Here is a 27,214-nt window from a genome sequence, read left to right on the forward strand (position 1 = left end):
TGCATGTGATAGGAATGATACTACAATCTCTTATCTTCATTGCGATTGAAGATCTTAAACTGTAAACTAATTACAAAGTGCTACAAAACCAATGCCTCGGAAGAAATAGACTATTTTTTGTTGATACAAGCAAAAGGCCACATTAAACATAAATTTAATGCCATAACCAGAGATGGGGAGCATGCCCATTTCAGACCTTGAAAAGTATTTAAATTAGAATCAGAAACACCACAGTTTATCCGATCCCACTGGCTCCAACTTCTCATGAAATGTAAGCTCAAATAGCCTCCCCTCTAGGGACATTGGAAGATTGCTACTTTGCTGCTGCTGCAGGTAACCAGTTGTTCCACTTAAAAAACCACAGAATCAGGGCAGCAGAAAACACACTACACAGTAAACGAATGCCTCAGCTTCCAAAAGCTACACAAGCAAGCCAGCAGTGGACGCTCATAAACTGGAAAGTCAAGTTCCAGAAGCAACATCTTGGGTGGAGAAGCACATCTTCCCAATCTGATAATGTGCAATAAAATCATATTTCCATCTAAGGCCTGTATGCTTTCAGCATTAACCCTTTGCACTAGAAAGCAAGTCTTTCTTCGGTAGTCTTAACTGCAAAATTACAAAAATAAAATGTAGCTTCTAGCCATGTAAATGTCACATAATCAAGAGCTTAAAATATCTATTAATTTTTAACCTTTGATTTTGTAGTCCTCCAGCCTCCCGAGTTCTGCTCTGGGGAGTATGAGAATTTATCAAAGGAATCCAAGATGGCTATTTTCTCTATGCTTGAGCTTCTGACCGGCAACAAATTCTACAATCATGTTGAGAAATGTTATTTTTCCTTTCTAATAAGATTGTACAGGCGGACAATTATTAACTGTTAATAACCGCTAACTGCCTAGGACGGTGGTAGGGTAGGCGGTTAGTGGCCTACCCTTATATGTAATATATATTAAATATATATATATATATTTTTTTAAAAAAAATAGTATAGCAAAACGACGTCGTTTTGGTATAGCGTTTCATACTACAATAGGTTCAAAACCATCTAAAACAGGCCGTAAAAATAGGTTCAAAACACCAAAATAGGCCCAAAGGCCTATACCTAACAGGCGGTTACCGCAATGTGGCTTGGGCATAAATAATTGCTAACCGGCGGATACTCAGATCTACTAACCACCTAAAGCGGTGCGATTAGCAGTTAGAGGCAATAACTGCTAATCACCACCTCCTGTACAACCCTATTTTCCAAGGGGATTGTGGCATTTATAGTTCAATGTACTTAGGAAACAAAATATTTCTTGGATACAATAGTGAAATAAATCTTCATCACTATTCTAATAAACAGCCGAGGAACCTTTTTTTCCTCATCAAACATTCTAGGAGCCAGCATCTGGCTATACACTACTTAGCCATCAGTTACAGGGCAAGACAAAACACCCCCTGATACAGGAGTTTGTGGATTTCAAATTCATAGTCGGTGTCACTTTTATTCTTTCCTTCCTATTTCTACCATCATACACCAGTCAATGATTTCAATTTCTCCTTATCTTCCTTACTTTAATTTCTCCTTATTTCTCTGTTCAGCATTGTGCCAAATATTAACCCATATAAGCATTATGGAAATGACTGAGAAATCATGTGATACAAACTTACCTTTTCATTTGAAACCTTTTCCCTTGATGCTTCAAGATTCTTAATTTCCAAATGCTCACGGTAAAACAATATCTGTGCATGATTTTAGTTAGAAAAAATAAAATTCTACTGGGAAGAGTTAACAAATCAAGATAAATGGCATAAAAGACAAGTACCATTAATCTGGAGCATCAAACAAGTGCAAGATTCAAGCACAATAAAATGTCCTCTGAGTTTGAGTAAAGTGGGATACCTTATTAAGTAATTGAACATTTGATGCGTCAGTTGCCATAATCTGCACACCAAGAAAATTGTTGGGGTCACTGCAGAAAGGACAGAAAATGGTATTGAATACACATCCATCTTCTTCACACCAAATACCCTGTGATGGAGCACTTTCAATAGTTCTAGTGCAGAGTTCTGGATGAACAGATGAAGTTTCAGTCATGACAACGTGAACGCTTGGTGTATCCACATCATGTTTTAATTTTTCTTTTAGAAGAGATGCTAGGTGAACTTTTGATGAGGAAGTTAACGAGCACATTACAAATAGATGGTTCTCAGGAAGACCCAATGGGCTTTTGCAGTGGGAACAAGAAATTTGTAATCTTTTCTCCATAACAGGAATAGAAGACACACATGAAGCAACATAGTCATTCTCTGAGTGAGATTGAGAAACATTTGACTTTTTGGATTTCTGCTCTGCACAATTAGACTCAAAACCAAATTCAATTCTGCGATTTGCATCTCTGTTGGCCATTGAGCTTCTCGTTAAACTAGTACAAGCAAGAGATTTAGCACATGGGACATCAGATTGTTCATCTTGTGTAAGGTCAATAACCAGAGATCCCATGGACTTTCTCCTTTTTTGAGTATGAGAATTAACGCTCAAATTCAAAGATGATTCCATTTCTGGCATAAGGCTGTAGGTGTTCATAGTGATATTCCTATCAGGAGTAACTACTACTGGACACTGAGTTCCAGAAAGAGCTTTTTCTGGATTAGGTAAACAAATTGAACTAGGCAATACTTGATCTTGAAACTCAGTAGAAGCATCAATTATGGTTGAACTAGAATTATCATCCTTCGAGAAGGATCCTGGACTAGCTGTAATATACGGGGTTTCCTTGACAAGAGATACCTCTGGATCTTCATGGGAGAATGTCATGGATAAAGTCTCAGGGCACCTGCAAAAAAAATGCCTTTTACCATGTCATGGTGACTTGTAACTGAATAATTATAATGACACCAGGCAGGAAGATATTTTGTAAATATCAAGCTAATTACTAAAAAGACTGAAATTTAGATAGAAGATGATGAAAAGCAAGTCAGCGGCCTGAAAACACAAATTTAAAACTCCTCTTGATGGATCAATAATTTTTATACACAATGGATAATTGTATGAACTATGCTAACATGATCCAGCCATAACAAGGAAGAAATTTGGTAGAATATAAATTAGATGATTAAATTTATCTCTTTCTATCAGCTTAAGCTTTTGAAATAAGAAGTGATTTAACATGATATCAGAGCATAAGTTCTAAGTTTGAACCCTGTCTTATTCATTCACTATCCCCCCCCCCCCCCCCAAAATTTCAATTAAAAATTCTACATGTTGGGTCCGTCTCACCTATTAAAAGAGAGTTTAAGCCCACATGTGAATAGGAGTGCTAAAATATAAATTAAATGATTAAATTCATCTCTTCCTATCAACTTACGCTTTTGCGATAACTAGTGATTTAACAAAATTAAAACAGATCACATAACATTATACTCCCTTAAATATGTTCTACTTTTTCGCTTTCAGTTCCATTACCACTTTCTGGTTCTTTTACCGCAGAGGCTAGTTTCCTGCTCCACTGCCCATATCTTATAAGTAGTGAAACTCAAAATTTTGATCCAGAAACTTCAGAAGGAAGCAGCTAACAAAACATTTAGCAGAAGACCAATGGCCAGTCCAATTATCTAGAACACCATAGTTAATAAAATGATGAACAATGGAATTCCAGAGTTACCTTAATTCTTTCTGAAAACTGCATTCAGGGTCATCAATATATTCTATACAGTTGTTAGTGTCCTCATCCATTCTCAAAGATGCCTGAACTTCTACATCACCTTGAGATTTCAGTAGGGAAAGGGAAGCATCATAATTGGACACAGAAATTACTTCTCGATCAGACTTGTTCAGTTTCTGATTCTCCTTTCTTCTAAACCCCTTACTTTGACCCATAATGATCATACTTTCAGACTTTTCCTCATTAATGTCAAAATTCTTTAAAATATTTACTGTATTCTTCCCTATCCTTTCCTGCAAGCAAGTTAACCACTTAAAATACATAGCTCATCAAACAACTTAATCATGAAAGGAAAAGAAAATGGAGTATTTAAGAACCAACAATGGCAACATATACGAGACCTTGACATCTTTGAAAAAAGATTTTAATCCCTCTATTGAAATTTCAAAGCTGTCATATTGTCTAATTGGTTTCCTCAGCCACTTTGATATGTATGCCTTATTCCTTTCTTCCCGATAACGCTCATCTGCTTGCAAAAAATAAATACCTTCAAAGTCAAAGGTGACTGGATGGAAAAGAGAATAAATTGGCATGACAAGTTGAAGAGATTCTGAATTTAAGCATGAGCTAGCCAAGATAACAAAAAAAAAATTATAGAAGCTTCATGTTGAAGGTGAGTAGCCTGGTTGAACACATGGAACCAGGCTAGAGATAATGGGTATGTTTAATAATGGTTTTGAAAGTGTTTATTGTCTTTTGCTTGAAAGAGTGTTTTGATGCAATATACTGGTGAGAAGTATTTTTGGTGGAGTTCATATTTGAGAAAATGTTTTTTGTGGGATCCACTTAAGAAAATTGTTTGATTGTGTTTTCAAAGAAATAAATACTAAGGGTCACTTATCAAAAAAAGAAATAAATACTAAGGGTCCGTTGGGTTTGCAATTCCAAAAAGTACGATTAAAAATAGCGATTTAAAAATGTGCGATTTGAAAAGTGATTTTTATAAACATAGTTAAGCGTTTGGCAAAATCGCTTCAGTTTGACTTTTAAAATCGCAGGTTAGTCTTTAAAATTATGCATTTTTAAAAAAATGCCCCGTTGCCTGCGATTTGAAAAAGTAATTTTCTAAGTTTTTAAATCGCAATTTTTTAAAAACGCAATTTCCAAATGATTAATTTTCTGCGATTTGATTTAAAATAGCACTTTTGGTCTATGAAATCGCAATCTCAAACGCACCCTAAACATGTTTATTTTCAGAAAACACAAGCAAGTGTAAATTTGACTTCTTACTTATAAAAAATCAAAAACAGAAAAGTATTTTCATAGACATTGCCCTTCCAGCACCATAACTAACACCACCTGCTCCCTCCCTCCCTCCTAGTTAACTTCCAACTCCCCAAATCCCAGCCAACTTCTAAGCCCACATTTACAACTAGTGCCCACTACTCAACTGAATGGCAGTTTTGTTCTCTCATCAAAACGAATTCTCCTCTCATTTTTTTCACAAACTCTATTCCAGCAAGTTTCACTTTTTCTCACTTCTCCTCAAGTTCTCTCAAAATCCCCTTAAACAATTGAAAACCTAGAAGCTAGAATACCCATCAGAACAGCCACAACGTTCCTTTCATATTCAACCATATAAACTTTTGCGAGAAGAACTCCAAGTTCTCTCTCAATCACACTTTGTAAGTATTTCAACTCTCTTCCTTTCTCTTTCAAAAAGTTTGTTGATTTTATGTTCAAACATGCCCATCATGATAGTTTATGCCCTAAGGATTGCATATGGTCGTTTTACTTACATTTAGAAGGTAAGATAATAGTTAGAACACGTGGATCATACGTATCAACACACACTGCACAATTCCTGCACTGGCTAGATAATAAGAGGAATTTCGGATTTTATAGGACACTGGTCTTAGCAAACAAAAGTGTAATCTTGTCCTATGATGTCTTAGGTTTTCAAGATTCGAAGGGATTAATTTTTGAGTGAGTTTTAGGTATAGTTTTAGAGGATAACAAAATTGAGTTCTGCTGTAAACCTTGAATTTCTGGGTTGACAACAACAACGAAGATTAAAAAATTTGTGTAGGGCAGAGGTCATTGGCCAAAAAAATCACAAAATTCAGGATAATGTTATTTGATACCAAATAGAATAAGTGTGTAAAATTTCATGATCGTTGGAGGTCGTTTGATATGGGTTTCGAAATTTCAAAGTTATGATTAGTATTCTATCATTGGGTTGGCAGAGAACATTGATCAGTGAGTACTTTCGAATTTCTTGAGAGATATCTGGTTGGATTTATGCCAGGAAATTTTGTGGACTTATTATTAACGGTTAAGGGATCGATCAGAATTTGTTTGGTGGTTTTATAGGCTCGGGTAGGGTCAAATGAATTTTCTAAAAAGGAATGAGAATCTAGAGTGTTTCGGTTGTGCAGCAGAAAAGCCTAATATTTCGACAAAAACTTAAGATGGTCAATTATCTCTGGGTTTTTACAAATTTATTAAGGAAATTACTTCGAGTCAGGAAAGTTACAAAATTGGATTGAAGCAACTTGGAGTTAAGGTGAATTAATTATGAATTTTTTAAGCAGCAAAGGTCCTGCTGTCATATTGTTGGAATACTATAACTCGGATTTTAGTGACAACACATTATTTTATAACTTGGGTTTATGGCCCAACTTCACTCACCCCTAACCGCGGGCGTGAGAAGGTGTCCTTCAGGATTACGCAATTTACGCGCAACTCCAATACACATGGGAAATTGTGTATATGGCCATATAAGAGAAAGTTTAAGAAAGGGTATTTAAACCTATATGTTTAAACGAAATAAATTTGCTCTAAGGGAGTGAAACGGGAAATGATTTGGAACGAAAATGAATTCATATTTATATGTACATAAAAGTTGAGAAGCAGTATTTATGATTTCATGCGATTTTAAAAAGAAAATGAATTTAACTTAACTGAATTTATAGTTGGGGATTTTCTTACTAAACTTGTCTCGCTCACCTTTACTATGTTTTGTTTTCAGACCTAGAGAAGCATACTTTAGGAAGCCGGGATGGGGACTTAGGAGAGCAATAGAAACCATCTCATTGAACGCGTGTTTATTTTAAATTAGTGCTCTAGCACAAAAATCATCTTTAGTGACTTTTCAATATGGTTTAGACCAAATGTTTATGCATTTACTAATGTTTAAATTTGTCACTATTTTCTGAACATGCATTTTATTCAGCATTTAGTTAGTTGCTCTAGTAAACCTTATAATGCTTTGCGCCTTTGTGAGAACAAGTAGACAAACCCAGCCCTAATGGGCTGGGGGTGTTGCATTACCAAATAAAGCCAATATTTCTAGGAGCTAATTTTTCAAGGATGTATAGAATCTGGGTAGAGAAAATTATTAATGAAGCTAAGTAAGAGTAAAACAAAATCGGTAAGCTTAGAACGATTACCTAATAAGATGATGGCTCCATAATCAAACCTATGCCGTATGCAACGTCCTATAAAAAGTAAAGGCAGTTATGCAACATCCAATAGAAAGTAAAAGGCAGTTACCATCATACTGAATTATCAACAAGAGTAATAATTATCAGATCTGCATTATTATACAAGAGCATTGTGACGCAAAATATGATAGCTAAATAAAATAATAAAACACCTCATACCCCTCAACAGCAGAAAAATATCAAATGCCAGTTAGGCACATTCAAAGTGGAACCCTATCAGGGCATACCTGCAGCTTGATTTAGAGCTCGGAAGGCTTGGTGACAGTACCACTCATTCCCACTTAAAAGGCTTTTGGATGATTTATGAGTATCATTATATTTCTTCTTTAATGCAACTTGAATATCATTTCTGATAAGAAGTTCAATCAATCAGCAAATCATGGGTTATATAATAGGATACTTCTTCTGCACAACATTCAAGAAAGGAAAAAACTCTTACGTGTTGGGAAAAGGAATTCCAACAATTATCTGAGATAGTTAAGAACATACGTCGTCAATCCTTACAATCATAAAAGCTAACAGCAGACAAGCTTCTTAATGACATTAATGCTTTTAGTTCAATAAAGAAGCAGTTATTTACAAAGACACTGAACCACAGCTGTTGTTTAGTCTTTTCCACTACTATCTTCTTCTTTTTTTATAAGTAATAATTAGTCTTATTAAAAGCGTAAGGCGCCCCAAAGTACACCAGAAGTATACAAAAGGAAACACAAAACTAGAAAGAGAAAAACGAACAAGAAAATCGACAAAATTAAGCGACAGTGGGGACACAAAAGCCTGGCCAAAGATACAAAGGCTTTTGGATGAGAAAGTGTGACTTTGGGGGAAAATGGTGCTCATGGATAGCTCATTGTATTTCCTCTAGGTGGTTCTCAGTATTAGTTAATGGCTCTCCACTACTATCTAGTAGAAATATCCTGTGGGCTGAAGCGGCAATAGACAACTACCCAAAAATTAGAAAATTTAGCCTATAAGGCTTCAAAAGGGGCAAAAAGGATACAACCACCCGGGCATTATCATCTGAGAAGTCAATTCCTTCTGAAACCTGCAAGAATAAGTTAATGATTGAGCATATGCAGACTCAATAACAGGACGTATTGAGTTATTATTTATAACACTGCACTTTGTCCGTTATAGTGATAGAATGGCATGGTCCCGTTATGTCATTGAAAATAGAAAAAGTTGTCAGTATGTTTTATGAACAACAGCACCAGAATCCCCGGGAACCAATCTTCTTCAATGAAACCCTATCTCTCGACATCTAAATTTCATGTAGTACCTCAGTACATACCACTCCACTATTGAGCAAGGTTGCCAAGGCATCTAGCGACTAGACCACTATTGACAATACCATTCCCAGTACCTCTTCCAGCTGAAACTCCAGTTTAACTGCAAACTACACACCAGGTCAAGTCTAACCCATTCAGCCCATGCAAACTGATCTGATTCTGGTCGGGATTCTTCTTGGTCTATACTAGCCTATCTAAGTCTTTATTTTTCTCATTAATTCATTCTAGAAGTACCATTCTTAATTTATTTAATAAAATGTGTAATTTCAAATTCTGGTTTTGATTTCTGTGCGTAAATATGTGCATCATAGCCCCCAAACACATATTATGCCAGTAATTAAACGAAGCAGACGATCAAATTGACCCAAGACTATCATGTTATTACCAATACAAAAACAGGTGTGCCAACCAAAAGAAATTCTGTGGGGTGGAAGACAATGCCAGCCATTGCTTAAGACTCCTATTACCAGAGTGAAGCTATAACTTAAATAAAAGGCTACTGTCAGAATAAAATATAATTAGTCTACCTTTCCTCGGCAAACTGCAAGAAATGCAGCTCCTTTCTTTGAATTTTCTGGGGACTCTGCTGCACTGAAGTGACTAAGTTTTATTTTCTTAGCCCGTCGCTTTCTCCCAAAAGCAGGCTTATTGCCCTCGTGAATTGAGTCATAATAACCTTTCAAAACAAGCTCAAATTCATCCTGGCTTCCTCTTGGCTCTGCACTAACCAATGCGAAATAAGCATTCTCAATATAGCTAAAAGTATTGATAAGGGACAATAAAAATCAACTCAAGTACAAATGCCAAGTAAGATGAACTAACTTTAGCATCAACACTAAAGAGAGCACACAGGGACTTAACATTTGTCATTACAAATTTCCAAAGAATTTTGCAAATTATGAGATAAAAAAGCATGAGGGAAAAAAAGGAAGTATTACCAACAAAAAGGGACTTCTCTGCATAAAGCTGTGACCATTGACCAGTTTCATGCCAGCGATTGCATAGTTTTTCCATCAGCTTATAACTTGGGAAGAAGACTAGACAACCACCTGGAACAATCTTAAAAATCTCCTCCAAAGATTTCCCAAGTGCATCCTTCACAACAAAACAATAACTTATGCACAGGTGGGAGGAGATGTCATCATAAATTAAAAATCAATAACATGCAAAAGTACCTGAAATTCATATGCATCTGCTGTTTTATAACTTGCATTCAGTGGATAGTTACCTGGACCAGTGGAGATTATAGCAGGCCATACCTGCAGAGACAAGGTTGATAACTTGTACCTAGAACAACTGGTGAACCAAAATGAAGCAAAGAACACTATAGAAACAAAGAAATGTTATTTGAACCTGTGATTCAACATCAATTACATGCGGAGCTTCCAGACAAGTTTCAAACTGAACTCCAAGCTCAGATGAAAAGGAATTCATTGGTGACAATGTCCTAAATCACCAAACTAGGTGAGCAATATTGTAAAATGAAAATCCTACTTTAGGGCACGGAAATGGAGTAAATTGCAAGAAACTGAACAAGAGCACAATCAAATATAACCCCCCCCCCCCGGGGTCCCAGGTTTTAGCACAGTATGAGACATCATGTATGTCAACGTTTCTGGGGAGAGACTAAAAGGTAAGTGAATTTTTGGATGACATTGGTTACACTAACTAAATTAATGGCTCGTTTGGATGTTTAATTTTTTGAAAAATAGCGAATACCGAGAGAATTTGTTTTTTGAAATTATGTTTGGATGGAGAAAACCTGAGACAAAATTAGAAAAAGTTGGATAAAATCTTAATAGAATTTGACTTCTAAAAAACAGTATTTGAAAGATAGATTTCACCCAAACATGCGATTACTAAGATCACCCTATTGGAAAGAACATGACCACGATAGGCCAAATGAGGTAATTTTAGCCACTATAAAGTTCATTTGGTTGATGGACATACTTTCTCAAAAAGTTGTGAACAAATTGTATAAGCGGCATAACCCACTTTGTGCAATAGTAATTAACAAGTTCTGTTAGCAGCCTAGGTGTGGTGAAGCGGTATGCTTACCCTGATGTTAATACGACTGACAAAGAAAGATCAGCAATATCTCTAAAAACAACAGCTGGATTCAAGCACCACAAACTTAAAGTATGTGTCCAATTGCTAAGTTTTCCTGATACAATAACAAAACCAATGGTAAACTGCTTTAAGCTCTTCATGGCAATAAGAGCAGCAAAGTGATTAAGACAAACAATAACCACTACAGCATTAGCCAATTATTTTATCAAACTTTTGTATCATTTTACAGTTAACCTTTCAAAAAATCTATGAATTATCGCCTCCACTTACCAGCATCTCTTTTAATATATCGCTGTAAAGCAAGCTGATAATCAAAAATGTGACACCCATTTCTCGAGAAAAAATAAGTTAGAGAAGAGAATAACCCTGTGTAACATTATCAGAAAAAAGTCAATCACCAAAGTAAAAGCTTCAATGGACAATAGATAAGCTGAGGGATACATAAACATGAAAATATGAAGCTTGTACCTTCCAGGGTCATCACCGACAGCCCACTTAAATGTGCTACATCTGAATCTGTATCTGAAGCAGCTTTGATTGCCTAAAACAAAAATAAATAAATAAATAAGTTTCAACAGAAAATTATAAGAATCAAAACAAAATTGATAAAAAAAAAAAATTCATATGCTGAAAATACCTTTACAGCACATTCTAGCAAGATTGGAAAGCACTGTTGCGAAATATTAGCTTCTTGGAGCTCTCTTAAAGCCTTATCACCAGTCCAACTATGACAAATATTAACAAAATAAAAATAAACAAATCAATACTTAAAATACCCTTTCATTTTCTTTACTATTGGTATCTCAAAAGGAACATTTATGCTGATCACTCTTACTTGAACCCAGTGCCCATAATTTCAATGGTGAAAGGAAGACAAGATAAATGGACTATTTTTCACAAGAAAAATTTTATAAGGATTACGTCACATGATCTACTCACTATTTTGGGGGAAAAAAACTAATTATCATTCTTTTGTAGCATATTAACCTACTTGGTACAAATGTTTCATGTGGAATTCTGCTTAAAAGTTGCTGCCTGGCAAAATATTCTGATATTTCAAGGTTAGCAGTTAAGTTTAAGACTAATTCTTACAAGCAAACAAGTTGCTTTTATTCATAAAAGCAAATACTTAAATAAGCACAATTAAAAAGTATGCAAGCATTTCCTGTTTTACAAGGTAGAAATGGCAAAGTGAATTTTGTTCATAAGTTAGCAAGAATCAGGTGAACCAAGAACAAAATGTTACAATAAACCAACAATAACCCCCTCAGGCAGCAAGAGTGAAAACCATGATAATGGAAAACCTGGGCATTTAAATTTAGTAACTGAGCCACATTTTATCAAAGCTTGCACCTCATCTGCCATGTACCTTATAATATTGTTAGAAAGAAAGGGACAAGTATCCCTATTCTAGAAGGTGATAAGTTGTCCTATGGTCAGGTGTCCCCAATGAGTTGTCATATGGTAAGGCGTCCATATTTCAAATATATTATATTTCAATGGATTGGAAGGGCCAAATCTTTATCCTGAGCCTCTCTATTTTGTGAAATACATTAATCTTAGTATCAGAGCTTAAAAATTGAGAGAGAGAGAGAGAGAGAGAGAGGTCTGGTTTCCCCTTGTTTTGCCATTTTCTTCTTTGTTTCTTGTTTCCCCCCGTCTGTAACAGTGTGGAGGTCAATGACGATTTCATGCATCAACCTCATCAATATTAGTAAGTGGCTGTGAGAGATGGAAAAAAGAAAAAAAACTCTACTCAGCAGTTGTGATTGTCGACAGTGGTTTTCTTGTGATCGTGGTACTGTGTGGAGTTTTCAGCCGTTTATGTTGTTTGTGGCATCGTATGTGGTGGTCGGCCACCTCTAAAGGAGTGGTCAATAGTACCTTTGGTGGTCGAGGTGGTGGCCGGTAGTTGGCTGTGGTTGTCGTCCACTTGGGGGTGATTTTACATAGATTTCTACCTCAATGAGGTCTGTTAGTGTTCTTGTGGCGGTTGTTGACATCGTCTGGTTGCCGACAGTGAATCTCTGGCCTGCTTCAAAGACAAAGGTCCCTGTTTGCTTACTAGTGCACATTATCCCTACTATGAAATAGGAATATCTCCTTGCTTGGTTATTCCTATTTCAGGTTTATTTTATTCCAGTTTTACCTTTACGCCAGCCCAATCTTTTCCGACCAAGTTCAAAGCCCGATCTATACCTGTTAATGTCAAATTTTGAATGTGACACGTGTCAGCTCCTGACTGGTCTCCGGACTCCGAGTTGATTAGAGCGAAAAACCTTGGAACGATTTTCTCCGCACCCTGCAAAACAGAAGGACCGGCGGGGTTTCCGGCCGAGCCCCCTCCGACGGTCAAATTAGTATGGATTCAAAGATGGAGGGTGGAAAATCTCTTAGATCAGAGAACCTGGGAGTGTTTTTTTCTCTCTACTTTCTCCCTTCTGTTTGTTACTTCTTATCCCCTTTCCTTCTTAGTCCGTACTGCTATTTATTACTCTGAGATGCTCATCTTTTCCCCATTAATTCCCTTCGAAGGTCTCAGATGGTCATCTCACGCTGCAGTTCGTGCTTTTCTGGATGGCGGCGGTTGTCTTTGACCAGCTGGATCACTACTTTTTATGAAGTGATACCCCCATTAAAGCCTTCATTTAATGTTTCACTGCTCCTCCTTTCCTCTCCGGACTCTCCCTGTTATAGCCGTTGGGCTCTGCGCTTGTCCGGGGTCACCAAAAGTTTTTTTTTATAAATTTCCCTAACAATTACCCCCCGAATTCTCTCTCCTTTTTCATAAGGAGACGGGAATTCCGGCGATGCTCTCTGAAACATCTAGAGGTCGGACCTTACATTGATCTTTCTTCGACACTTGGGTTCTGAGGATTAGGTCCTCAGTGCTGCAATTTCGGGTAATGGGTCTTAGATATCCCAATTACTCGCTGGTATCGTACCCACTCCCCCTTTGCATGAGGAAGCGATGCGTCCGTCCACTGTCCTGCTATAAAGTGGGCATTTACATCCCCTCTACCATGGGGAATTTCGATCGCCCGAAACGGACGGCCGTTGGGGTGCTTTCGCGCTGGTTAATTGTACTCAGCCTTTAAGTGTGAGGCTCCTAAAATAAGCAATTATTCAATGACTGAAGTGTACCTTTTCGGTTACTGTGCTGACAGTATGGACGCCCGCCGCCATCAGTCAGACAGTCACGTCCTCTCACCTTCCAGAGGCTGTCAGCCTTATTATAAATATCTCCTTTTGATCTCGATTCCGGTCATCCCTTCCATCGCTTATCCCGTTTTCGTCTTCTTCTTTAGCTTCATTTCTCCGTTACTTCTTTCGATCGCCGTATGACTATTACTCGCAGAGGAGATTCAATAATTAGGGGCCACGCGGATGCCTCCGGTGAACCCGTTCCTTTGGCCATTGTTCCACCTCCGACTACCAGATCTGGGGCCGTTCGCTTGGTACCGCCGGAAGACCGGTTGGAGTCGACCCTCCGGAGGGCCTACGACATCGACCCGTCCGTCAACGTCTTCTTCCAAGAGCCCGGATCGCTGGGAATTGCCGGTGGCGAAGTTACCCTGACAGAGCGAATGCTCATGGCAGGTGTACGACTTCCATTTCCGAAGATTGTTCGCGAGGTGTGTGCGTTCCTCGGGGTAGCCCCCAGCCAGATAGCACCGAATGGCTGGAGGTACGTAGTGGCGTCGTCTATCCTATGGCGGCAGGTCCTCGGAACTGAGATGGATGCCGCTCAGTTCTTCAGCATATACCGTCCATCTACTCAAGGACGGGGCCGTTGAATTGCGGGTGCGCCAAGATCCGATATTCATCTACCTCGATCAGTGCAAGTACGGGAACAACAAAGGTTGGAGAGAGCAGTTTTTCCGGGTCTCCGGGGAATGGGAATGCCCTTCCCAGTCAGTTATTCCGGACTCCCAACGGGTGCCCAGAGAATGGAGGCCACTGGTCGACGACTTACGGATCCTACCCACGCTGAGCATCGCTAAAGTCAAAGAAGTCAACACCATGCTCTCCTTTTCGGCCAGGGCAGTCCAGTCGTCGATCGACTACGAAAATCTCGTTTCAGTTCAAAGCCTGAACGAGTGCTTCAGGTACCAAATCCCGGAGCAAAAAGTAATCTCGGACAAGCGGGGGGCCCCGATAGCTGGGTGGTCCGTAACGACTAGTAGGCCCATTTCGGGCAAGGTTCCGAAGAAGGCCACCCAAAAAGGGAGTACGTCAGGGAGGCAGGCCGATCAGTCTCCCCGGAGAACACGCGCCTCAAAGGTTCAACAACCACAGGCCCCGGCTTCCCGAGCTCCTAAGGCCCTTCCGGACAGGCCGTCTTCTGATTCATCAATCGGTTCTGACGACTCTATTATGAGGGAGATCGACGAAGTAGCCGAGGCCTCGTCCGAGGGAGAGGAGGGGAATTCTTCCCCAGCCATAGAGATCCTTCCTCGAGACCCTCGGGCAGGTCCCTCTTCCCCCGGCTTAAGCGCCCGCTCGCCCCCCATTTCTTTTGAGGATGTCGTCGAAGACGTGGTCACTGCTGCTGCTCCCATTGAAGTGGCCGGGCGCTCTACCGTTTCTCCAACTGATTCCAACCTTCCTTCACAACCTGCAGAGGGCTCGGTTATGCGACGTGAGGTGCCCCTGATCCAGCAGAAAGAGAAGAGGGTCGCTCCGGGGGCCGATGAGGGTCCTGAGTCCAAAAAACTTCGAGCCCAACGGGATAGCGGGTTCATGGTCGGCCGGATTTTAGCCATGGCCAAGGTTTACGCTCCCCCGAGCAGCCATAACCCTCCGACCACTACGTCCCTTCCTGCGCCTACCACGCCGGTGTCCCCTCCAGTCGATCCCGTTGCTTGTCCGGAAGCCGAACCGACCTCCGGAGTTGATGTCGTTGTGGGGGGCGAAGTTCCTCTCAGTGGATCACCAACTCACTCACCACTGAGGGAAGAGCCGGACACCTTCTCTCAGGAGTTTAATAAATTACAAGAAGAAGTGGCCTCCGAAAGGGAGGCACTCGAACAGGTCTCGCCGTCACTTGCTTCATCCATCAGGCCCGAGTCCCCGGCCCCGGTTCCGGTCCACGCGGTCCCCCAAGCTTCAACCTCCGTTCTTCCAGCCGCCCCTGCTGCTTCCGGGCGACGGCAGGACTTCCGAACCGACGGGCTGGCGGGATGTCCTTTGGAAGCTCTGAGCTCCCTGGTCACTCCGGACTATAGTCCCCAGTTCGGGCAGCTCCCAATGGAAGGCTACGCCGAACAGCTTACCGAAAAGATCCTTCAGGTACGTGGTTCTGACAATCTTTACTTGGGCTTTACTTTATCTCCCATTTCCATTCACGTGCCGACGCCATATTCTTGTTTAGTTCGCCGTGGACGTTGCCACATCTTGGAGGAGTCTTCGCAACCCCGAGCAAGACCAACGCGAATCCATTCGGTCATTAGAGGTTCGCGTAAAGGAGTTGGAAGAGGAGTCCAGGGGGCAAAGGAGGGCTTTGGCTGAGTCCGAGAAGCATCGGCTAAGACTTCAAAAATTATCTGAGCTCCGAGAAAGCACGCTACAGAGCACCCTGAGCAGCTGCGAGAGAATGGTCAACAACATGGAGGCCCTAGAGAGCAACCTATCCGCATCCCAAGCTCGCCTAAAGGACGCACTTTCCGAGAAGGCCAAACTTGAGGCTACACTAGAGGTCGAGCTTCAATCTTCCGGCTCTTTGCGGGCGGCCATCCAGTCCCTGCAAGCCGAAAATTCGGCGTTGAAATCCGAACTGCAATCAACCCAGGCGGCCAAAGACCGAGCCCTGCTCGACAAGGAGAAGCTTGCTGGGGAAAGGGATCAAGCGTTGTCCGAGAAGGGCATAGCACTTACCGCTAGGGACCGGGTTAAGTCGGAGCTCGAACAGGCCATCGCTGATAAAAAGCAAGCTCTCGACCTTCAGATCAGTGCGTTCGAGGAAAGGAGAGAAGCGGTGGAGAGAATAGAAGAGTTTCATCTACAAGTGGTTGAGCTCACAAGGGAGCTCTCTCGGGTTCCGGAGCTCCGAGACGCATCATGGGCCGTGGGCTTCAATTGGGGTTTCGAACACTACAGAGGTGTCGCCAGAAGTGCCCCTCTCGGTGACGAGTCCTTCAAGGATCTCGACATTAGTACCATCCAGATTCCGGACGAGGCCTTGGAGACCATGGCCAAGCTAGGAGTCGACCAGTTCCCTCACGTAACCGACTGAAGTCCGAAAACCTCTGCACCCGCTCCCGCAGGAAACTCAGAGTCAGGGTCCACTTCCTCTACGTCCGGAGCGGCACCGTCTCCGGAGAGAGGGGACACCCACCCGGGAGGAGAAGGGGCTCCTTCCTCCAGCTGCGCCCCCGGCAACCCCTGATAACTTTTTTCTTTCTTTTTTGAAAATATCAATGTATTGTTTGAAAATGTCAATGTATTGCTTTACTTTATCATTTTTCAATGAAAAGGGGATCCGTATGTTTCATTTATTGCCGCCATTAATAACCATCTCATCTGGCCTTACCCATTAATGGCTACCGGCCCAAATTCATTTCCAATCCAGCTTTTTAGCATTAGGTATACCTGCCATCGCGGGAATCGCGAACGCATTAAACAACTTTGCGTGTATATATATGTGTTCCCAGACCTCCCCTGACCATCATATTTTCGTTTCAAGTTCTAACACTTGCCTTCTCGGGTCTGGGGTCGCGATGCTCTTGCGATTCCAGCACTTAGGCATGGAGCTAAGAGCGCCCTATTTTCGCGCTTTAGTCCCCAATTCAAGCACCTTGACCCACCTGGAGGCGCGATCTTCGGCTTTATCGAGTAAGGGAGGCGCGATCTCCGGCTTTACGCCGGAGATATTCCACTGCTTGTCAACCATGTAAAACATATCACTGCTGCCACCTCAGCATCCGCAGAATCTCGTTCAAGTTCAAGTGAAGACTCCTCTCTAGTGTAGACTCCTAACTAATAGATAGGATTATGTATATTTAAAATAGAGAGTTTGAATTCTGTTCAAACTCTAGATAAGCTAGATAAGGTTTATGTTTGAAATTCAAACTTTAGATAGGTTTTCTTAACTGATCAAAAGATCATGTAACTATTTTCTCTATATATACGTTACTACACATCAATACAAATCATTGAAGTTCAAATTCTATTAAACCACTGCCGCCTCGTCGTCGGCCTTGGCATCCAGTGGACCCCATCGTCTGACTCCGCCACCAATCTCCAACTTTGCATTGGGCACACCGCCAGACAGACGGGAACCCAGCTGTTCAAAGGCACGAGGCCGATGACCGGTGGGCGTACGACTTGCCTTCATGTACGCCAGGCTAAAATATTTTGCAACGTGTAACTGTGTATTCTGTCAATAAGCATGTTCTTTTTCTGTCTCAAAATATTTCCTTTAAAGGTTATTCTTCTGTTATTCTCGAGCACTTTCACCTTTAACTATCGCAACCAAATAAAAGTGCACGAACACTACAAGGAGTGGGGTTACCTACCCTTACTCTTCCCCCCTAAATCTGTGCGTTCCCGATGAAAGGGGACGGAGGGATTTGTTACTGGAAAGGGGTGAGTCCACTCCATTCAAACCAAGTGGTCGGACGTTCTGCCGCTAGTTCCCTATTTAGGGGCGGGCTCCTTTCCACCCCCCTGTCTGAAACTAGGGGGGTGCCTAGTCCGAGACCGGATATCCTCCCATTATTCCCCTATTAAGGGCGGGCTCCTTTCCACCCCCTGTCCGAAACCAGGGGGGCCAAGTCCGAAATCGGACATCCTCCCGTTATTCCCCTATTAAGGGCGGGCTCCTTTCCACCCCCCTGTCCGAAACTAGGGGGGTCAAGTCCGAGATCGGACATTCATATGATTGCCTTTACTTCCGCCGAAATAGAATAATTACTTTACGGGGACACAGAGTTTTAAAAATAATACTTTTTAAGATGATCTACATTCCAGGCCCTCGGCACTGTTTTCCCTTGTCCTGTGGTCAGGCAGTAGGCCCCATTCTTGCTGGAACTGACTATCCGGTACGGCCCCTCCCATTTTGGGCCTAGTTTCCCGTCAGTCGGCTCTTTAGTCATTAGGTTTACCTTCCGTAGGACCCAGTCACCAACCCCGAATGACCGAGGCTTCACCTTCTTATCATAATATTTAGCTACTCGGCTCTGATATGCTGCAGACGTTGCACGGGCATCTTCGCGCCTTTCCTGCAGCAAGTCCAAATGCAGATTTATCCCATCTTCGTTCAACCCCGGATTATAGTGTGCTACCCTGAAGCTCGGTGACCCCACTTCCACAGGGACTACTGCTTCCATTCCATAAGTTAAAGCGAAAGGGGTCTCCCCTGTAGCAATTTTAACAGTAGTTCGATAGGACCAGAGCACTTCGGGGAGATATTCGACCCAGGCTCCTTTCTTGGGGCCGAGCTTCTTCTTTAATATTTGGACCAGCGTCTTGTTGGTGGCCTCAACTTGGCCATTGGATTTAGGGAATACGGGGGTCGAAAAACTTTTTCTTATGCCCAGATCGGCACACCATTCTCAGAAACGATAACAATCAAATTGCTTTCCATTGTCGGTCACCATGGCATATGGGATACCGAATCTGCATATCACGGACTTCCAGAGGAACTTTATAACATTTTCCGTTGTTATTGCGGCCAATGACTCAGCTTCGGCCCATTTGGTGAAGTAGTCGACCGCAACCACAATAAACTTTCGATTACCCTTGCCTGGCGGCATGGGTCCGACGATGTCAACTCCCCATTTTGCAAACGGCCATGGCGAGGTAATTGAATGAAGATATTCTGGGGGGCTGTTCGTCAAGCGGGTGAATCTCTGGCATGTGTCACACACTTTCACCATTTCCTTCGCATCTTTGATCATTGTCGGCCAATAATATCCTGCCCTTACAATCTTGTTTGCCAACGCCTTCGCTCCTGAATGGTTCCCACACACACCGTGATGTACTTCTCTCAAAACATAGTTTGCGTCTTCATTCGGCAAACACTTCAACAGGGGCAGAGAGTATCCTCGTCTATAAAGTATCCCCCCGACTAGGACATAGCGAGCCACATTCCGGATGACTTTCTGCGCTTCCGCCTTCTCAGGGGGAAGTTCTCCCGTCTTCAAGTATCGCACGATTTCTGTTCCCCATTCAGGCTCTGCTTCGTTTAGCTGCATCACTTCTGCATCCGCCGATATCGTTGGGCAGGCTTTAACCAAAATCTTGTAGCCTCGTACGGTTACTGCCGGGTCTGTACCCGAGCCGATATGCGAAAGGGCATCCGCCAGGCCATTCTCTTATACCTTGGTAGATGGCACAGTGAATAAATTGCTCGTTTTGGCTTTCGGCGGCCAACCTCTCCTAGTTGAAGCGGAGCAAATAACTTCTTAATGACTCCTGAGGGCCCTGCTTGATGGTCATCAACTATTGAGCAGGCTTCTTACGGACAATGCCAGCCATAAATTGAGACGCGAACTTTTTAGCAAGGCTTTCGAAATTCGCGATCGAGCAGGGTGGCAAGGTCCTGAACCATTCCCTGGCTCTCCCCGCCAGAGTAAGGGGAAAAGCTCGACATGCGACCTCATCCGGCGTAGCGTACAGCGCCACATGCGCACGAAAACTCGCCAAGTGCTCGATGGGGTCCCCCAATCCCGTATACACTGGTATTTCAGGCATTTTGAACTTGCTTGGGAGTTGGCACGACATGATACGTTCAGTAAAAGGGGACACAGCGGTAGAAAATAAACTGTCGGTCAACAAAGCTTTTCCCTTTACTCCCGTTTGAGCGGAACCCATCAAATAATCACATTGCTGCTCTAATTTAGCCAACTTCTCTACCCACTTCTTTTTCACCTTTTCACCCTCCTTCGTAAGGTTAGCAAGCTCAACATCACTATCAGCCTCACTCTCATCCCCAACTGCTCCTTCCGGATGCCCAATATCACGCTCGAGGTTCCTCCGGTCGCCCTGCGGCATTTCTTCTTGAATTTCCTGCCGTTCCGTGCGGTCTCGTTCCTGCAACTCCCTCTCGAGTCGTGCTACCTTTTCGTTCAGGCGGGCTATCTCTGCCTGGGGGTCATGTGAGGCCCCTGCTTCTTCACGCATATTCTCTTCAGTCATACTTCTTCGAGTTAACCGCGTACTCACCATGAGAGGTGTTAAACACGCTTGTGTTGGCGGGAACACGCGACCACGTCGTTCCCACAGACGACGCCAAAGTGTTAATGTCAAATTTCGAATGTGACACGTGTCAGCTCCTGACTGGTCTCCGGACTCCGAGTTGATTAGAGCGAAAAACCTTGGAACGATTTTCTCCGCACCCTGCAAAACAAAAGGACCGGAGGGGTTTCCGGCCGAGCCCCCTCCGACAGTCAAATTAGTATGGATTCAAAGATGGAGGGTGGAAAATCTCTTAGATCAGAGAACCTGGGAGTGTTTTTTTCTCTCTACTTTCTCCCTTCTGTTTGTTACTTCTTATCCCCTTTCCTTCTTAGTCCGTACTGCTATTTATTACTCTGAGATGCTCATCTTTTCCCCATTAATTCCCTTCGACGGTCTCAGATGGTCATCTCACGCTGCAGTTCGTGCTTTTCTGGATGGCGGCGGTTGTCTTTGACCAGCTGGATCACTGCTTTTTATGAAGTGATATCCCCATTAAAGCCTTCATTTAATGTTTCACTGCTCCTCCTTTCCTCTCCGGACTTTCCCTGTTATAGCCGTTGGGCTCTGCGCTTGTCCGGGGTCACCAAAAGTTTTTTTTTATAAATTTCCCTAACAATACCCAAATCTTATTCACCCAAATCAAGCCTATACTCAATTCAAATATGAATCCACCCGGTCACTACATCTGATTTCTACAAGTTTCAGCTAGTTACAATGATTCTATGGCGTGTTTCTGCTGGTTCTAGTGGTTTTTAGGCGATTTACTAACCTGTGATGGTATTCCCCAACAAGTTTCGCCTGATGTTGGTATTTTCCAAGGAGTTTTCAACCGGTGATGGTGTTTTCCATAAACTTTCAAATGGCATTGGTATTTTCTGATGTGCTTCAGTTGGATTCTTTATTTGCTGGCAAGATTCCAGTCGGTTCAATATTTACCGGATATTTTTTAGCAATTTAGACTGGTTATGTTCTTTTTCAACCGGTTTTAGTCGTGTTTTGGCTGATGCAGGTTGATTTTAGCCAGTTCAAACATTTTCCGGTCGATTCAGTTTGGTGATGTTTTGGCCTGTTTTGATTGTTTTTCATACGGTTTGTTGACATTTCGGCCAGTTAATATTGTTTTTCATCCAGTTTGGTGATATTTCGACCGGTTTTAGTGTCGTTGCGGCCAGTTCTGATAGTTTTTCAGCTGGTTCAATTCGTTTTAATGATTCAGTGGCTTTCTGGCCGGTTGCGTGGTGTGTTTGGCTGATTCTTCTTGGTTTTCGAACAATTTGATTATTTCAAAGTCTTTTTGTCATCAAGAGTTCATTTGTTACAAGGTGGCTCATATGATCGTCAGTTTTGGGGGAGAATGTTAGAAAGAATGGGACAAGTGTCCCTATTCTAAAAGGTGGTAAGATGCCCCTATGAGGCTATGGTGACGTGTCCCCTATGAGATGTCATATGGCAAGGTCTCCATATTCCAAAATATTATATTTGTTCCTATATATAGCCATGGATTGTGAGTGCCAAATATATATCACGGGCCTCTATTATGTGATGAAATACACTAATCTTGACACATTCCAACCTCTCAAAATTGCTAATTTATGTGTGACCAAGATGCATTATGAAATTCAAACATCCTCGCAGCCTATATCTGAACTGAAGGACATGTGATAAACAACATTTTATTCTTCAGATGATATTAAAGAGACCATGGCAATGTTCTTTCTCTAATAGTCCAAAGAATTCAATAGAGAAAAATGGAATATATCTCTTAAAGAAACCAAGTATGCTACAATTTTTGGGCCAATCAATTCTTTAATTAAACTGCTCCTCTATGGCAAAACATAGAATGCTCCGAATTAGCATGGCTCATTAAGCTTGTAGAGGACTTACGCAACATCACAAGCATTTTGAAGAAACTTGAAGACCTTGAAATGAACAATTTCAGAAATCAAGATTTATAGAAGCATAAAACAAATTAACTCACCAGGAGACATGACGCTGAAATCCACGCTTTTCTAATGTACTTTTCCTCCGCTCTATCCAATTAATAAGGTCCTAACAACATTACTAGCACTCATTTAGACCATTTAATCATCAAGAATTTTTTAAACAAACTTTTGTCAGTATGCTTGAAACAATTACCTGTGTCATTTCATATAAAGGTTGATAAGTTAAAACATCAACCACACACAGTTGCTCTAGTTCCATCTGCAATTCTTTCAAAAGTATCACAAATTATAAGCAACAAACTTAAAAAATTATGAAACAGAAGGGGTAATGGTTCCATAACCTACTTTGCAAAACATCTTCTTCAACATCCACGCTGCCAGCATCTCGAGCAATATCTTCTATGTTGCTGCAAACAAGTTAACTGACTTTAAAAGCAGATAAACTGATCTGAAAAATAAAAAGAAATCCAAACTTAATAACTAACTAATTCAGGTAATCCTATAATACATGTTCTAAAAAAAACAGAATTGACTCCAATACATCTTATAAGAAGAAAATTAATTATGTCCCCTAACTATAGCATATATATCATTTTTGCAGAGATCCAAAAGGAGATTTCTGGTTCTTAAATAAATAAAATTGCATTAACGACATTGTGCTTTCAAAAACAGCATAAATTTTAAACAGAAATTGTTCCTAAAAGTTGTGCCAACACAGTAAATCATTCATGAAATTCATGTACATATATATCAGGCAAAAAAAAAAAAAAAAAGAGTTGAAAATGAGCAACCTACTTTGCACTCTACAAAAATTAATCAAAAATCCAATCTTGCATATGCTTCCAGAACCAGCGAGGAAAGATGACATTTCACAAATCAGAAATTCACCACTTATCAATCAAAAATCTTATTAATAGTCTAGGTAAAACACTGTAAACTTATCAAAGAGAAGGTTATAAAAAAGTAAAAATTAATCAAATGAGATGGTGAAAAATACTGGGCTTCATCAAGAATCACAATGGCTCCTTTAATATCTACTTCCATAGCTCCACGAATGACTGGATTGATGATGTAGCTGTATGGGCAGAAAACCAATTGTGCATCGTCTGCCATAGCACGTGCTGCATAATATGAGCAACCTAAAGGAAGAAAATTGTTGTAAGATTATGTTTGCAGCACCATGACACAGGGCCTCAGAAAAAAAAAATATAAAAGAAACAAACCTTTCACAACTTGTCCAACTTTTACAAGATCTTCTATATCATGGGCCTCATGGCAACCTCCTTTCTGAAGGGATGGATGACCTTTGATTTTATGTACATTTCTGTTGGCAATAAAAACATATGATTGCTATTACTGTCACTCAATACATCATAGTGTAAACAAAGATAACCAAGATTAACAGAGCATATAGGACAAGAGATATAACTCACTTAAATTCTGGGCATCCTACTTCTCGATTACTCAAAAGCAACTTGCTGGAAATTTCCAAAACCATTTTCAGCTATGAAACATGAAAGGAATATTCTTTATAAAACAAAAGGACAGAAAAGCCATAGGTGTCAGAAGTGCACCATTCTTCATCAATATTCTCTTTCCCGCGTACATGCTTGTTTGTGCAGTAATGCTTCCGTGATGCCTGGAAGGAGAGAGAGAGAGAGAGAGAGAGAGAGAGAGAGAGAGAGAGAGAGAGAGAGAGAGAGAGAGAATTTGTATGCAATCACTATAAGCTTGAACAAGGAAAGAAAAAACACAAGAACAGAACATTATTCAAAAGCAAGAATACAAGAAAAAGGCATTATTTTAAAAGGTTCCTGTTCAAACAGCTATATACCTCCTCATGGAGTAGAAGAGTGCAAATTCCACCCACATATCCAATAATAACTTAATAACCATTGAGAAATTTTCTTGCAGTAAAAAAGATTCCTTTATAAATGCTCACTCAACAACTGTACCAATGAAAAACACATCTTGTTTCATGATTAAATGATTAGGAATTATTTTCACCTTTACTGTTAATTACACTTGGCTGCAATATGGATAATAAAAGGAGAGGAGACAAGCACTCTATGCTGCGATGACCTATAAAGCAAGAAAATTGGACAAATCCGAATGGTCCAACATATGTTAAGCAATAAAAATACCTATTTAGTTGCTAAATGCAAGGACCTATCTACAAAAATGCATGGAAGAGGCGAGGCATGGGAAACATCCATATAACATGCTAACCATTAGTGTGCATCGTTAAACATGCCCTCCAAATTGGGATGACAACAAGCTACCAGGAGGGCTAACAAAAATTCCCGTTGTACAATTCCTAGGAAGTTGTAAAACATGAAATGACAAGGAATAGGTAAACATACCAAAACCGCCATTGGCACTCGATAAGCAGTTTTCCGGTATTCACGAATCACTTGAGAAATTTGTGAATGCGTCCTCCTTAAAATACAGAAAATAGTTGATAACCATTTAAGAAATGACTTCGACATTTGACAACACAAAATATCAATGTCTTGATTCTTGGGAGCTCGTAAAATCTTCCGTCAAACTTCTCAAGTAATTCTATGGAAACTACAAAAATGATTGACATCACATGACTGAAATTCTTTATAATTCTTAGTTTCAACTCAAATTATTTCAAATAATGATCAGAAGAAAAAATTGGCATCAACTCACAAACAATTTCAAATTAGAAATTCAGAAGATAAGGAATCAGTTGTAATATGAAATTTTTTTAACTATAACTTTACATGAGAAATAGGCAATCCTTATCTTGACATCGAAGTGCAAAAGTGTCAGAAACAAAACATTACTACTAAATAACTAATTGAGCACCCTAATATATGGAATTCTAGTTGAAAACTACAATGCTTCTAATGGCATAAACTGCAGTTTTTTAACATGAACTTTATAACTATTACATTTCGGTGTATATAAATAAATATTAAGATATTTTGTTCTCACTAAACATATGGCTTTATGAAGAGAGCCGTCCAGTGCTTATGTGAGCTGCTAAAACATTCATGCATACTTTATAAACCAATAGTCTATGTCTATCTAAAATCACAACTTTCCACAACATATTACCTAACTAAACAATCAACACAAACAAAGAAATAGAAGCTCCCAATTGCTATGAGATTAGGATAAAACTTTACGATGCATAATATATGGTTGGTGTTGCCTTTTTCTTTTGATTCTTGTTGTTTGCTGCAGATTGAGCTGGCTCCAAATTTTCTGGCCCTGGATTACCAATAAAAACTGCAATGTCAGAAGCGTGGTGGACCAAATGGTGAAATGGAAACATTGATTAAGGAATTGTCTGGCCATCCCAAAAATTTGACTACATTTATCAAACTTCGTCAATCAGAAACCCCTGTTACCAAAATTCATAATGCAGACTTCTCTATGTTGTTTTCCTATGATTATGAAATAACCAAACCTAGATCCAAAGATTAACGCTTTAGGTTTTAAATTATTGACTTATTTCTCACTTTCTTCGAAACCCTAAAATATACACTATAAGTTTAACTGTAATTGCCCAATAAAGAACCGAGATTAATGCATTAGGATTTAAATCAATATTTAAATACTTCCTTTACCAGAAGGCTCCACTTCTGGAACAAATCCGCCGCCGTAAGCCAGAGGATCGGTCATCGCCTCCGGAGCAGGCTTCGAGTGAGAAGGATTTGCACACCGATTCTTCGACTTACAGTTCTGCTGCCAAGCGAGGGTCGAGCACAGAAGCGAGAGCGATTTCCCGGTGCCGGTCGGGGACTCGAGCAGCGCGTGGCAGCGGCCCTCTCTCTGGGCGCGATCCAGGGTCGATATGACCCGGCCCATGAACGCGAGCTGCGACCCGTACGGCCGGTACGGGAACTCCACTTGGATGCCTCCGATGTGGTACACATTTTTGGGGGTTTTCGGGTTAGGGTTTGGTCCTAGAGTTGCAGAGACCATTTCTGGGTGTTCTGAAGAAGATCTTTAGAAGAAGATGGCTTGTCAGCGGGATTGTTTATCTGACTGAACGTTTTGGGAGGTTTTGGAGTGTTTTGGCGGGAATTCGGATTTGTGAGATTTGATAAAGGCGGTAAATTCCTTTCTACACCGCTACTTTTCTTCTTTTTTTTCTTTTTTTTTTTTTTCTTTTTTTTTTTTTTTTTTAAGTCCTTCTACACTGCTTTGGTCCTTGATCTCGCAGTTAAACTGTTGGTAAATTGTGATGGGGTTTGATTCATACACAACACCATTACAACAACCATACAACAACCCCTTACATGAGGGTGGGCTCCAGTGTGTGGGGTTCACCCTCATATGAGGGGTTATTGTGTGGTTGTTGTGTGGTTGTTGTATTGGTGTTGTAAATTTAACATTTTCCAATTATGATAGTGTCACGTGTTCAAAAAGAATAGCTAGTTGACACTCCTAGTCTCCTACAGTATCACGGTAACACGTCAACCAAGTAAAATGAGAATGTCATATATATATATATAAGGGAATTAATAAGATAAGAGCTTATAATTGTGACAAGTGACCTCTCATACAATTGACAAGTGTTTTTATTTTTGTGTAAA

At 40.8% G+C, this 27,214-nt stretch overlaps 1 protein-coding gene across 1 annotated transcript; it reads right to left on the reverse strand.

The window, feature by feature from the left end:
• Positions 1 to 15: 15 nt before the first annotated feature.
• Positions 16 to 26,616, reverse strand: LOC133870650 (uncharacterized). The gene is made up of 28 exons (XM_062307814.1): positions 26,243 to 26,616; positions 25,799 to 25,883; positions 25,004 to 25,079; positions 24,215 to 24,279; positions 24,074 to 24,118; positions 23,864 to 23,964; positions 23,638 to 23,779; positions 22,986 to 23,047; positions 22,834 to 22,907; positions 22,676 to 22,746; positions 11,153 to 11,240; positions 10,984 to 11,056; positions 10,786 to 10,881; positions 10,504 to 10,609; positions 9,799 to 9,892; positions 9,621 to 9,704; positions 9,384 to 9,540; positions 8,973 to 9,163; positions 8,157 to 8,201; positions 7,596 to 7,624; positions 7,384 to 7,505; positions 7,103 to 7,150; positions 4,052 to 4,176; positions 3,651 to 3,943; positions 1,889 to 2,822; positions 1,657 to 1,728; positions 695 to 811; positions 16 to 609 (listed from the first exon to the last, which is right to left on the reverse strand). Exons 1-28 carry the CDS (start codon positions 26,598 to 26,600, stop codon positions 565 to 567), a joined length of 3,798 nt encoding a protein of 1,265 aa, XP_062163798.1. The 5' UTR covers positions 26,601 to 26,616; the 3' UTR covers positions 16 to 564.
• Between the last annotated feature and the right edge of the window lie 598 nt (positions 26,617 to 27,214).

This window comes from Alnus glutinosa, chromosome 6, assembly GCF_958979055.1.
Source record: "Alnus glutinosa chromosome 6, dhAlnGlut1.1, whole genome shotgun sequence".
Lineage (NCBI taxonomy): Eukaryota > Viridiplantae > Streptophyta > Magnoliopsida > Fagales > Betulaceae > Alnus > Alnus glutinosa.